The sequence below is a fragment of the Ptychodera flava genome, chromosome 3, assembly GCF_041260155.1.
Source record: "Ptychodera flava strain L36383 chromosome 3, AS_Pfla_20210202, whole genome shotgun sequence".
NCBI lineage: Eukaryota > Metazoa > Hemichordata > Enteropneusta > Ptychoderidae > Ptychodera > Ptychodera flava.
In genome coordinates, this window is record NC_091930.1 from 20,662,543 (window position 1) to 20,677,281 (window position 14,739).

Sequence of the window (14,739 nt, forward strand, 5' to 3'; positions counted from 1 at the left end):
AAAGTCGGTGAAGGCCTTGTACATTTCTTTGGTACGGAGCTGCCTCGATTTCTGTTCTGTTATATGGAATCCATGGCAAAAGAACCTAGTTGATAAAGTTGAACGTGTTCAAAAGAAATTTATCAGATACTTATGCTTTAAACAAAACATACCTTACTGTTCTTCAGAGTATAGAAAATTATGCACATTTTTCAAACTACCTCCCCTTTTTAATCGTAGAAAAGTTTCTGATCTCTGTTTTTTATACAAATGTATTCATTCTGTGGTTAACAGTTCTTATTTCACACAAATCCCACTGAATGTTCAACGAACTTTAAGGTTTAACTCCATTTCGGGTACCAGCAACTAGAATTAATGTTCGCAAGTACTCTTTCATTCCACGTGCTCTGTCCACTTTTAACGAAATTGCAAAATATAATCCAAATATTGATATTTTTGACAGATTTAGTCTTTTTAAAAATAGTGTAAAGAATTATTTTTATACATGATCTCGTTTGTGAATCGCAATTGTCTGTTTTTATTGTATTTATTGTTCTTTTTTTTTTATTTTGTGTGATTGTGCTTGTATTTCTTTTTATGTCGAGCGGAGCCTGTAATTGGGATTTTATTCCTGTTGGTCTTCCGAATAAATAAATAAATAAAATAAAATAAATAAATAACAGTTTCTGCTCCATAACAAGGACATTTTGTCCCGGTGCTTTTGCCGGCTACTCTTATTTAAAAAAAACGTCCTTTCCCTATTCCCATGTCTTGGTGCCCATTGAAATCCTTACTCGGTTTAGGGAAGACTAAACCAGAGTAATGCAAAGAAGCCTACGATGTCATGTATTTTTTATCATGGCGAACTTAGCATATACTTTCTCTGGTGGGATGACTGCATCACACATTTTCTTAGAAAGCAGACTGGTGATTTAGACTCTCCGTCTCAACCAAATATATCATGAACCTCACATGCATACTTAAATGTGACTTCTGATGTGTGACAGCAGTCAATTATAATTTTGACCGTGATGCCTTTGCTAGGTGACTGGACGCCGTACGTTTTGAGTTCGAATCCCTTCGAGAATGTACTGAATTAATAGGATCATGTGTGGCTGTCCCTCTGTCTTTCTGTCCCCTGTCTGTCATGTGTATAAGTCAGACATTAACTTACATTATTATCAATAATAATGTTCATCGTAGACTTTGTACTGTATGTATTTTCTGCGCCCGATCTTTCATATACCTCTCGAACCCCCTTGAAATATCAGCCTTGGCCTGCCGTAGCTCGCTGAATACAAGCCTTGCTGACGGCACAGTTACCTATTATGTGATCGACAAGTCCCCAACAAACCCTGCCATCACATTGAAGCTACTGAAAGTATGATATCTTACATTGCATTGAATACTATGGTTATGCATACATCTTTATAAATTCATGTTCACGGTTATTTACCTTCTCATTTGATGGACACTACTTTAGTTCCACTTGTGAAAGATAAAAACGGCGATGTTACTAATTCCAACAATTACCATCCAATTGCAATTACTACTCCCATCTCCAAACTGTACGAAATAATTATCTTAGATGTAAGCTAGTTCTAAGCACTAGTGATCACCAGTTTGGTTTTAAAGAAAACCACTCAACTGATATGTGTATCTTTATTTTGAAAGAGGTCATTGATTTTTACAATCGACATAACAGTACTGTATTTTTATGCTTTCTTGATGCGACAAAAGCATTTGACAGGATTAATCACTGGACCTTGTTTCGTAAATTGATTGACAGATCTGTTCCACTTTTTATTGTTAAAATTTTAGTTTTCTGGTACAGACACCAAGGTTTTCGTGTCAAATGGGGTTCAGTGCTGTCGACAGCTTTCCAATCAAAAATGGTGTCAGACAGGGGGGGTGATTCTTTTCCCATGGCTTTTTTGCAGTATATGTAGATAAGCTAAGTAATGACCTTGTTGGAACACAAATTGGTTGTTTTCTTGCAGGAAAATGTGTTAATCATCTCATGTACGCAGACGATATTGTCCTTATATGTCCCTCAGTTTAAGGGTCTTAATAAGTTAGTTAAAAAGTGCTGTAGTTATGCTGCTGTCCACGATATTATCTTTAATGCTAAGAAATCGAAGTGCTTGTTTGTAAAATCACCAAGGTACAAAATTTCACGTTTACCTCAATTCTTCTTAAGGATACATCGTCAGCCAGATTGGAAATGACAATGATGACATAATGCGCCAAATGAGATCGCTGTATTCTCAGGCAAATTCACTTATTCGTAATTTCATAGCTGTTCAACTCTGGTCAAAACTAGGCCTTTTCAAACTTTCTGTTCTTCAATGTACTGTTCCCATTTATAGAGTGTCTTCTCCAAAAGAAGTATGAGCGACATTCGTGTTGCTTATAATAATAGTTATAGAATTCTTTTGAATATTAAGCAAAGATTCAGCATAAGTGAAACATTTGTACGTAATCACATTTTGACCTTTGACAGTAAACTTCGTGCGGCTAGGGATGGTTTTTATCTTAGATTGACTAGAAGTACAAATACTTTAGTCTGCTCAGCCCTGTGTGGTTATGTTATTAAAGGGAGTAGATGGTGGAAATGTTTTATGACAGATTGTTTATAAGGTTTTACTATGCTTGTAGAATCTCTGTATTCTATTGTTGAGACATTTTTATGGAAGCATGTAGTTTGTCTTCGTATTTGTCTGTTTTTCTTTCAAGTTTGCTTTTTTCTATGAGCTGGTTCTCGAAATAAAGGTTATTATTATTACATTATTATTATTATTATTATTATTATTATAAATATTTATTATTATTATTATATTATTATTATTATTATTATTATTATTATTATTATATATTATATATTATTATTATTATTATTATTATTATTACATTATTATTATTATTATTATTATTATTATAAATAGGCAATGTTATACCGTTTATATCGGGAAAAAGCAATGTAACTACGCGTGCAAAGGCATAAAAACGTCGGTAGTGCCATGATGAGACGTATAGACAGACTGCTGTTTGGGTGGCACGCCATATTTAGGGCACGATACCCCTTCCCCTTTACAAATTGTTCGAGCTTGTTGTCAGATATAAAAATTCGTCTTTGCAAATGGCTGATTGAATTCACAAAATTTACGCCCGTTCTTCTGCTATTTCTGACAAATGGGCGAAACATTTTATTTCTGTGAGCATCCTCAGGAAATTTATTATAAATGTAATCTGAATTCTCGGAATCGCATAACTTATATCAACAAGATGGCTTAACAACCAATCCAAGCAACGTCGATATTTGCATTGCAAATAAGTTCCATGTGGGACCGACCGTAATGCTATCATGTGTTTTCTTTCCTCCTCAATCAAATTTCCATATCAAAGACTTAACCTTTTGGTGAGGTCGTCAGTGATGCAAACAACGCCCAGGGACTAAAAAACGGAACCAAAGCCGTACGATTTATCTTTCGGTGTCTGACATCCTGTGTTCTTGTGAAATTGGTCCCCACAGGGCCATTATTTAGTATAAATGATCACGGGACGCGGGTGTGCGACCACTTTGAGCTCAGAGCTGGCAAATTCCGAACGGAAGACCAAAGTAAATTTCAGCGAGTGTCACGACGTGCCTCTCAGGAGAAGCATTGTGTTTACAATAGCTTGGTGTCGGGTATTTGGCTATTTTGCCTCACGATTTGCGAGAGCATGGCGATCAACGGAGAGTGTTCGCAACAGGACAATGATAAGGATATGCTGAAAGGCCTTAGTGGTGTTAAGACGCTTGGTGAGTTGGTTGTTTTGTTGCAATTATTCCACACGAATCCAGTGTAACAGTTTATCCATTGTTATTAAGTACAACAAATCAATTTTCTTTTTTTAATTCACCCTGCAGTCTTTGGAATTACAAAGTTTTCGACAGGGCCAAAACAGTCGATTTTGTGATGTGAAATTATGATGCATTGGATAAAAGATTTCTTTTCTAGGCTAAAGTTTATTTGTAAACAATAACATTTGTCACAGACATGCACGCCGTAACAACAATCTGAGCTGTCGGCGTTTGTAAATGATATTAGGATTTGAAAAGGAAAATGTAGTTTTTGAGATAGGTCAACAGTAGTGAGAAAGACTCATAAGTTGAAGCTAGCGGAGTCTCAAGACCTAGCATTACCCAACCAAAATGCTGGTATACTTTTGCTTTTCGACAGACGCACAGAGGTCGTCGTGCGTACACCATAGATGAGGCTGTCTAATCTTACTATTTTACAGCAACATTTTAGACCTCCGTCCGACAGGGGCGCATTTGAACGACCTGTGCGTGTTTTGTCACGATTCCCCGTCGCTAGAGTTAATAAGCCAAATGAACCGTCGTCGGTGAGAAAAAAGAGAAATTATTTATCCTGTGTTTCATGCCAACCTTTAACCGATACACGTGTAATGTGCAATTATGCTGTAATACGCATAGGCGAAGCGTACAAGGCATATGTGTGCGACAAAACAAAATGTACGTGCTGTGGTCAGGAGATAACTATAACCTTCAAGATTTTCTCCATATCTTACATATAGATTGTGTCGAACGTTAATACGCTTATGGTCGTGAACTAATTTTTGAATGGACTTTAAACGTAACACAGACAAAAATGCATCACATCATCACTAAAAAGCTGCTTAAAATTGAAAATTTAAAAAGACGCCAAAGTTACTCGAATGGTCGACCTTCATTGTTTTCAATAGGATCGAAACTTACGCTTGTCAATGTTTCCGAACATACGTTACTTTCATCATAGACCCTAAGGTCTATGCTTTCATCAGTGTTATCACCTTTTACAAACGTATTGTTGCGGTCAGAGGTGTTCTAGTTTAGAAAGTCATTCCACTACAACGTTCTTTAAATTCAACTCAATGTAAGCGCAGAAATCGGCAAAACGTGATAGGTATTCACGCCCAAAAAACTAAAGAAAGAGATGATTCATTAAGTAAGTTGACGCTTGCTCCAAAACTTCCCATTCGAGAAGTACTACTTTCTGTTTGCAAACTATTGATATAATACCTTTAATTCATAGTTTGCACAAGGAACGTATTGCGCTTTTCACACTTTGCTGCAGGAGCAAGATGAAGTTCGTTGCCACGATAATTTATATATAAGACGATGCTGCAACTTCTTAGCACAATTGATTCACTAGAGGGTAACTTAGAAATGAGTTTTAATTTAATAACTTATTGTAAACTTTCTATTCTGTATATTGCAGTTCATATTTTATCTATCAGAGAAAAGTAAAATGTTACATTGAAACGAACCATGATGGTTTAAGTGTCATCGTCAGACATGCTGAGGTAATGAATACAATATAGACTGATAGGGAAAGCAACGTATAAAATTCTACAATTCTTTAAATCTGCAAGACATGGAAAGCAATACCCTCTTTACCAACGCTATTCCTGCATAACCTATACATGACAACTTCTGTGTGTCCGAGGCTATAGGTGAGGCGCATAAATAGCTGTGAATAAGCAGTGTTACGAAGGGGGACTATTTTGCTTGAATTGGGTCACTGAAGTCACGCCAATCATAAGCTTAGCTTTAAGCTAGCGTGTCTTTTGGAAAAGGCAGTCTATTCGGTGTAACGTAAAAGAAGAAGCCAAATGCCATATAAGCATTACAGAGCGTTAATACTTTTTTCTTGAACGCCCAGGGCTGAACAAATCCGATGCGGGTACGTATTTTTTGCAAACAATTGAAACTACCCGAACACACTCATACACACAGTAACAGCACAATGCAGTTCATTTGGATGATATAAAAGTGGCTTATTGGTAACGGGACTGTTGTATTACTAAAGTGATTAGATATAGCAATTTAGGCGAAACGTGTAATGTTTATTGACAGAGGGATAATTAATCAAATTTGTCACGTAGAGTGCGATGGAAAAATGTTAATGATAGCTTTACTGTCACAGAAAACGAGCCTGGATGTTGAACACAGATCAACGTCAGTTTCTCCCCACTGGCTCTTGATGCCATCGCAAAGTAGTACTCCTTTCTCTATTTAATGACTTTTCCCATTGGGGTTGAAACAATGCAAAAGAAAGTAGAGGCACCATTTAAGATATGTAAAACGGTTGTTTTAAAATTTTAAGTTTCAAACCGTGAATACTACATTTAATGAGTAAAAGAAATGTTGACTTAAAAGAGGACGATTTTAGATCCATGCGTTTTCAGTCGTTTGATGACGTCATATCGACCTGGTTACCCAAAGTTTAACATAACATTGCCGTATGGTTGCTTTCCTAGGAAATGTTGTAATTTTCCAACTATTTTATTCCATAGCAGAACATTCAATACGTTTATTCAAGAACACTTTCGTGTGCATTCATCTAATGTCTCTTATGAAAAGCCAAATCACGCTCAAAACGTGTCTATCCTTTGATCTTTGTTTGCAGTTGACACACGTATGCCTAGATACGTATTGCAGACACACTTTCAGAGGCGTATGTGTACGAGTGATAAGGACGTATGGCATACAAATTATGGTCTAAGTTCTGCTAAAGCGTTTTTGCTATTGTGATACTCTGAAGGGAAGTTCTACGCAATTCCTTCTCTACTAGCACGTGACAATATTCCATCGCCGATATGACACATACATTCTTCCGTAGTTTCACTGTTTTGGCTTTTTGAACTATCTTCCGCATGAAATGGCCTGTCCATACCTCTATACTTCCTTAAATTGGAGTGTAATTTCAGTGCTGGCTTTCAAGTTTGACATTACGAACCCAGGCTTCCATTGGTTTTCCCGCTTGACTCACGGCAAAGCGATTGAAGGAGTCAGTGAGAAAAGAATAATATCTCCTATCAAACAAAATTGGTTTCTCGGTTTGAGCTTAGTTTTTGCATCCCGTCCATAACGGTGGCAGCCTGATTGGGAACACTGGGACGCGCTTTGGCCCGAGACGTAATTTTAGCCGCTAAAAAAATATTCCCCAGTACAACCAGTTAATCCCTTTTGCAATCACTGCGACCGAAATTCAAAGAAATATGCTGTCTTCTTTTGCCACAGGGACATTGCACGGATGTTCGTCAGTACCATTCAAATACGTCGTTGCGACCGAGAACCTACCTTCTACCAGTATCCGAGAGTTCGGTCGGCATCTACTTTCCAGCGAGAGTGAGCTAGAGACTATCGAATTCGACTGTTCCGGCAAGGGTTACCAGGAGTTCAAATATCAGATCGTGTGGAAATGGATTCTGAGGAACGGTGATGAGGCAACCGACTATTGGTTCGCTAACGCTCTGAGACATGTTGGTCTTCACACAGCAGCAGATTCCTTCTTATCTGGTAGGTCAAATGTGACGAAATCATCAGTTGAAACTCCCCACCTTGAGGAAAAAAAGTACATCGAACACGATTGGAACTAATTTGGGACAATTGGATGGTGAAGTAATGTCGATTTAATCTGCAAATGTTATCTCACCTGCCTTTCTTTTTATAATACATACTTGTTTTTATGAGTAATATGCGATATTGCAACATTCAGCTATATGGCACCTAACACTTGTGAGAAATTTGCAAAATATGAAAATCCAATTATCCCAAATTAGTTCCAATCGTGTTATCGAATGCTGTCACTGTTTTTATGATCGTTTTAAAATTAGGATGCAGTACTTGTTGATGTGTTTTCCTATCAAAGAGACAGTAATTGCAGGCATGTGTACATCACTGTAATGACAAAATGACATTTCTATTATTTCACCACGATTCACATTTTATTTTAGTGGAAATTGAACATTTCCATTAAATAGAATTCCACACAATAGAATTACCACAAGGGAGTTTGATTTTCTAATAAATGTAAAGTTTTGTTTCTCCGCTGCCAAAGTTTGTAAGTGATGCCTAACTATTTTATTTTTGACCTTGAACGGGAGTGATTGAACGTTTCCTTGTGGAAGGTTTGAGCAGTAGATTTTTGTCTTTCACTTTCGAGGCGTTTACAACCTCATGTGTCATGAGCTCACTTTTTCGTCACTTTCGCTTCCTTCACTCATCATAACAGGCATGATCTGCACGTATATTTAATACAGAATCGACAGATGGGTCACAGACCATACAAATATTGCATAAGACAAGGAACACCCAAAAAACAAGTTTTATCGGTACATTTGCCCTTACAGGTAACTGCCCCACCATTCCGTCGTCAACGGAAGAAACTGGAGAAGCTGGCATAGGAACGATGCGCACCATAGCAGTGCAAGAAAGAGAAAGCCAACGAACAAAAAGTGCTCTACAACCCGAACCCGAGACAATAGGTAGGATTTCTGAGGAACAGGAATACCAGGAACCGATGCCAGCCTCTATGCCAATGCCAGGCCAACCGGAAAGATTTCACTTCTGCACAAGAACGCCTCTGTGGAGATCTCGGCTTACAGGTGTGCTCGCGGTATCTTTTGCTGTCATGGTGTTATCCATGGTAGTACCACTACTTTGCAACCTCGGAGAAACCGAACCACTGATAAAAGGTACTGGTTGCAGTATTTTCGTCATCACGCTCTTTGCAGCTACTGTGATGGCAGTTGTCCGTCAGCGAGATCCTTTAAAAGGTAAGTATTAACGAACACTAATGATGTACATCGGCTGTGAACACAAAATGTGCCTGATCAAAAGTGAAATACGAGACAAACTTTTCGGCTGTGTTGATGGAATTTAATGGTATCCACACCAACAGTAATTACCATTAGTATGACTCTTGCAAAAAGACAAGAGGATATTCCTGGGTTAACTAAATCAAATAAATAAGGACCAAAAATCAGTTTGTATACAGCTACTGTTTGTTCGTCAACACTTTCGTGACAGCAAAAATGTAAATTTTCTTTCTCACACAAGTTTAATATTCCATAGGTCATATCTCCTTAGGTTTGCCAGTTGAATTGCGACAACCTGTAAGAGTCTTTGGTGGTGAAAGCCATAAGGGATGTTTGCAAAAGATACGGAAACAGTACAAGGAACATTGTTGTAGACCCGCAGAACCGGGTGAAGTGCTGGTACAGGTGAGTTAACGCCGCCACACTTGTCAACCAGTAGCAGTTCGATTACTAGTGGGTATACACCATGCTCATTTTCTCAACTGTCTTGTTACCTCATCCGCTCAAGACGAGAACATGTTTGAATCCCAAAATACTGACCACCAGCAAACAAAAGGATCAATATTAAAATTCTGATAGCATCGATTTAATCTCTAAAGATAGATCACGGACACTCCATATTATGTTTACGACCTTCCCGAAATTTTATTACATTTATAGTAACGTATGCTCGGTTGAGCTCACAATAACCTGCGCCGTTACAATACTTCAACATTCCATGTTACGTGAGAGAGAGAGAGAGAGAGAGATCGAGAGAGATCGAGAGAGAGATCGAGAGAGAGAGCGAGAGAGATCGAGAGAGAGATCGAGAGAGAGAGAGAGAGAGAGAGAGAGAGAGAGAGAGAGAGAGAGAGAGAGAGAGAGAGAGGTATTATATACAAATCATAGTTTCCCGTTCGATTTCACATGTTTACTCTGGTTTTCAGGTATTGAGTGGTCTCGGTGGATGTGGCAAAACAGAAATAGCAACACGTTATGTCTATCAGGAATGGAAAAAGTATACAGGTGGAGTTTTTTACATAAGCGGGCAATCTAACTCATCGATCGATTTCGGATTGAAGAAATTGTTGATGGTAAGTGCGAGATTGATAATTATTACACTTCAGTATACACAAAAACATACAGACATAAACGCATTTACTATTCAATAACTTCCCAATTTACTATTCAAGTGGTTTCTGAGTCTGATGTCGTCAAATTGTTATGCAATACCAGATGTTATCGTTTTTCATCAATGGAATGGTAAATCAACTTTGCATTCTTGCAAATATCTATTTGTTGCCACTCCTTCGAGGTTTTACAATTTTTCTATTATTTCCATTATGTTCGTCCGTCGCTATTTAATTGCCAATGTCTTGAATGAATTCTACATACATGTGTTTCGCTTTCTCATTTTGGGAAAAGGAAATGAAGGGATATTTCCTTGAAATCGCGAGCTTATAAAATGACGCACGCAAAGAGTCCTCAAAACAACCGATTTTGTATTGGTTAGAGTTTTGTCATATGCTATATAGTGATAAATAACCAATCAGTTTTGAAACATTATTTTGTAATAATTGTTTGTAATATTCACCGTGTGCTGTGGTTAATGGATTTTCAACGAACTGAATTGAAAGGTCAATTGACCCGTTCGCGAAATTATGCCAGAGGTATTAATCTGTCTTCGTATTGTTCATAACATTATTTTGTATATTAAACTGTTGTCACATAATATCATAACGATTGCACAGCATTTCCACATTTTAAACTTACCATAAACGTTTCACATCCAGACGATTAACATCCAGTTAGATGATGACAATGTTACACCTGGTAACATACGACGGTTGGCTCTGGCATGGTTACACAAGAATAAGGACTGGCTCCTGGTCATCGATGACGCTGATGATATAGCACTCATTGCGACTGTTTTCCCTAGCACTCCACCATTACGCCATGGTCACATCTTGTTAACATCCAGGGTTGGCGTAGGTTGGGATAATTGGTATAAAAACAGCCGCTTATTGGAAGTTAGCCACATGAATGGTAGGGACTCAGCCATCTATCTGCTTAGAGAAAAGATGTCTGGTAATAATGGACATGTTTCTTCAAAAGATGCTGAAAGACAGTTGGAAGTAATGAAATATTCAAGCAAAGAAGAGTATGAAGCTCTCATCTGGCTTGTCGATGTTGGTGGTTTGCATGGCTACCCTCTTGCACTAAGACAAGCGAATAGGTACATCACTCAGTACAACATAAGTTTCAGTCAGTACAGAAGATTATACGAGACATGCCGCCTCGATGTTTTCAAACACGCTGCCGAAACTGATCCATTAGCTGCCTGGCTGAAAGCAAATGGTCTAAAGCCAGATTATGCTTCCCGGTTTCGAGAGGTCGTAAAAAACAACACTCTCAAGTTGAAGAGTTTCACCAGTGGTCAGCTCGAAAAGGCTCCAATCCAAATGGAGGAAAATGATATTGTCTCCTTCCTTAAAGCTCAGAGAGACACCGACGCGAATTTCTTCGCCCTGATGCTTGACCCAAGTCGAGAGGACTTCCTGACAACTTGGAAATTGAACTATGACAAGCTGTGTGAAGATGCTGCGACAAAAGAATTCATTCTTTTATGTTCATGCTTTGCATCTCGAATACAAATCGCCCTTCTCGTTGATGGCGCAATATACCTGGTCCATGGAGCCCTTCGAGATCATCTTAAAGTGCATTTCAGAGTAGAATCCAGGAGCGGAGTCGAAATATGTCAGCGAGTTCATCAACACCTAGCAAAACTCAAGGAAGTTTCTCTAGCTACGATGGTTGTTGGACATCACGAAGAACAGCACACTGATAATGAACTTACAAGGTTCGGGGCCTTCACAGTTCACCATCTGGTCCAACAGGTTGTATTCCTGAAATTCGTCACCCGTGAGGATAAAATCAGAAGCCTCAACAACGCCATGCGTATACTGGAGGGTATGTTCCCAAAGGTGCAGCAGGCAGCCGCTGACAACTTTGAAGTTCTTTTCAGTGAACCCATTCAAGACCGGCATCTGATGATAGCGATCCATACCTTAGCTCTTGGAAGACAAATTGAGTCCCTGGAAAAGGATGACATTCAAGACCTCAACAATACCAGACCGTTGTTCTCTTCTGTTGGCACTTACCTGAGACGACTTGGGCGCACGAAGGATGCTCGCCTCTTATACAAGTTGATGGCCAGACTCAGCAGATGGAGAACTAAAGGCTCAGAGTACGATCTTGCCGATGGTAGGTTGTTCAGACAGCTGAAATTTTGCATCCATGTCAATTCAAGTCCTAATCGCTGATTGTCAAATTCTCTAACATTTCTGCAGCATCGTGAAACATACAAAGACAAACACAAAGAAGGCTCACCAGAAGGTGGCCTATGGACATTGCCCACAGTAATTTGGCCCTGTTTTAGAAAACATCTCAACCATATGTTTATTAACAGATTAAAACGTTTGAAATTTCCGCTTTTTATTATTATCATGCATAAACATTTCCTTTGATCTCTTTGTTTCTTACAGAGTTGCGTTTCCTAGGAAAAGTCAACTTTGAATCGGGCAGACTCATTGAGGCTGAAGAATGCTTTGAAGAATGTCTTGCTTTGTATAAGAAGTTATATGGTGCCAATGACATAAGAGTAACCTTCGGTATTTAGCTATGACCCCTTTTCTCATGATTTACAGTTAGTCCCTTTTCACAGTTCCATGTCTTTATAAAACTAATTAAACGTCACACTCTTTAAAGGTATACAGTCACCTGTAATCTAAATATGCCCATATATGGTAAAAGGGGCGTTCCTTGCTATTCAAAATGCTCATATAAGGGCGCTGTTTTTAAAAATCGACCACCCGCATAAAATCTGTAATTGATTAGATTTTCTCTTTCCATGGTAACTGTGGCAAAATTAGAACAGGTGACAGTATACCTTTAAGGATAAAGCATATGTCTCTCTCGTTCTCTCTCATGTTTAACCACTGAAATGTCTTGGCCTTTGTCTTACAGCTATGCAAGGCGTAGGCAGAGTTCAACAAAACAACCCGATCCATATGCAGGATGGAACAAAGAGAAAGGAGATAGAAAGTTTGCTGATAGAGACCCTCAAGATCAAACGAGAGTACTACAAGTATGATAACACAAGTGACCACTACAGTGTTGCCCATGGCAAGTATATACTAGATGTATAAGATAACATCATCATCACACCAAGGATTTTGACCATTTAACCATTAAAATACCCGAGAATATAAAACGCCCCATCTCTTCACCAAATCTGCACTTTTGAATGAATAGCATTATTCTTGAGGAACGAATTAAATAGGACTAATCAATAAAAACCAACAGTATATACGTCTACAATATAATGTTGTTTTACATAATATTGTAAGAGTCGAAACTAATCGGTGCTCCAGCCGAAAGACGATCGGATTTGTGCCGAGGCGAAGTTAAAATGATTGTTCTCCTGTGTGTGAATGTATTCTTATTCGTATCTATTGCAACTATACCAACAGTTCGCTCGACAAGTCATGAAAATTTATCCTCTCTTTTAGCCCTACACCAACTTGGCCGTTATTACCAGGATATCAAGGACTTCAAAAGAGCTTTCAAGTACCTACAAGGCAGCCTAGATATGCGACATAGGTATTGGGAAAGAAAGTACGGCACCAATGTACATGTTGACATCGCCATCAGCTGTACAAACCTGGCCAGGAACTATCTCATCCAAGAGGACAATCGGGATCTCAACAAGGCTGAAAAATTGCTACTTAAAGCTTGGAATATTAAACAGAAAGAAATCCCAAAGACCAATGATTCATTTCAATTGGGTAAGAACACATATGGATCACTTGTATCAGTTCGCGAGTAAATTTTAAGATAAGGCGTTGTACACAGAGGGATGCATGCAATCGTGCAGGCATGGATGCATACAATATGTTTGCAAGCATGTACACTGTATTCAGGCATATACAGAGTATAATTACCTACTTACCTACCTACCTAACCTACTGACCTAAGTATACATAATTCAATATGTAATGCATTTTCAATAGTATATGATACTTTTATGTGATTGAATTAAAAGAGATAGGAACAAACATTTCGACTGAATTTAAGGAATTCGTCTTCATTTTTGATTTTGTAAACTTGTTTTTGAATGCAACCCGCTTAATCAGACACTTTATTTGATTTCATAAACTTATGAGCCTAACCATTTCGAATATGTCAATAGGAGCTTAACATAGCTTATTCATATTTACAGGTTTGTACTATTTGGCTGCCCTCTATCGGGAAAAGAAGAATTTCGAAAAGTATCGGGAATATCGAGATCAGATAGAGTTTCCTGAACATATTGACATGTTAAAGAAGATTGAGAGTCAGAAGATGCACTACACTGAGGGTGAGTTGTTTACTCAATTTACGTTGAGAATTTTTGAATGTTCAAGGAAAATGCAAATTATGCCTAACTCGTGCAATTTTGAGCTTTTATCACCACTTCGTTGAATAATTTGTATTTTTTTAGAATATTTTGTATTTTTGTAATTAAAAGATACTTCACTTTATTCCATGCAGTTTTCCCGCCAGAGAAGACGATATGGCTGTAGGGAGTTACTTCCCCCTGCAAATTAGTTGGACATGATCTGCGTGATTACACATTGAAGAGAAAACAATGTGTGGGATACAACATTTTGGTTTCGAATTCGTCTTTTCTTCGTGATATTAGCAAAATAGTAGAAACAATTTTTATTACAGGTGGATTGATTTTTGCACGGTACATTTGACAGCATTATACAAATAGCTGCTTAGAAGATAACTCTGCCCATATATATATATATATATATATATATATATATATATATATATATATATATATATATATATATATATATATATATATAGATAGATATATAGATATATAGATAGATAGATATAGAGAGAATGTGTATACAGATAGATAGATAGATAGATAGATAGATAGATAGATAGACTGATAGATAGATAGATAGATAGATAGATAGATACTGTAGGTAGGTAGGTAGGTAGGTAAATGGTAGGTACTAAATTTAGAAATTAACGTCTTTTTCGATATTAGAGTTTGTATTTTTTGTACTG

At 37.8% G+C, this 14,739-nt stretch overlaps 1 protein-coding gene across 2 annotated transcripts; it reads left to right on the forward strand.

Moving 5' to 3' along the window:
* The first annotated feature begins 3,481 nt into the window (after window positions 1-3,481).
* LOC139129717 (uncharacterized) lies at window positions 3,482-14,442 on the forward strand. 2 transcript variants are annotated; one of them, XM_070695394.1, is made up of 11 exons: window positions 3,482-3,781; window positions 7,049-7,327; window positions 8,161-8,586; window positions 8,885-9,033; window positions 9,555-9,701; window positions 10,401-11,871; window positions 12,153-12,278; window positions 12,634-12,792; window positions 13,179-13,454; window positions 13,889-14,026; window positions 14,200-14,442. In XM_070695394.1, exons 1-11 carry the CDS (start codon window positions 3,703-3,705, stop codon window positions 14,229-14,231), a joined length of 3,282 nt encoding a protein of 1,093 aa, XP_070551495.1. In that variant the 5' UTR covers window positions 3,482-3,702; the 3' UTR covers window positions 14,232-14,442. The 2 variants fall into 2 exon arrangements, with proteins under 2 accessions (XP_070551495.1, XP_070551496.1); XM_070695395.1 differs by having other exon boundaries at window positions 8,900-9,033.
* Window positions 14,443-14,739: the final 297 nt, after the last annotated feature.

Coding starts and splice junctions, on each gene's coding strand:
- LOC139129717 (XM_070695394.1), top strand. CDS start 3,703: ATGGCGATCAACGGAGAGTGTTCGCAACAGGACAATGATAAGGATATG. Junction 3,782..7,048: donor TAGTGGTGTTAAGACGCTTG/GTGAGTTGGTTG, acceptor CTTTTGCCACAG/GGACATTGCACGGATGTTCG. Junction 9,702..10,400: donor GATTGAAGAAATTGTTGATG/GTAAGTGCGAGA, acceptor TTTCACATCCAG/ACGATTAACATCCAGTTAGA.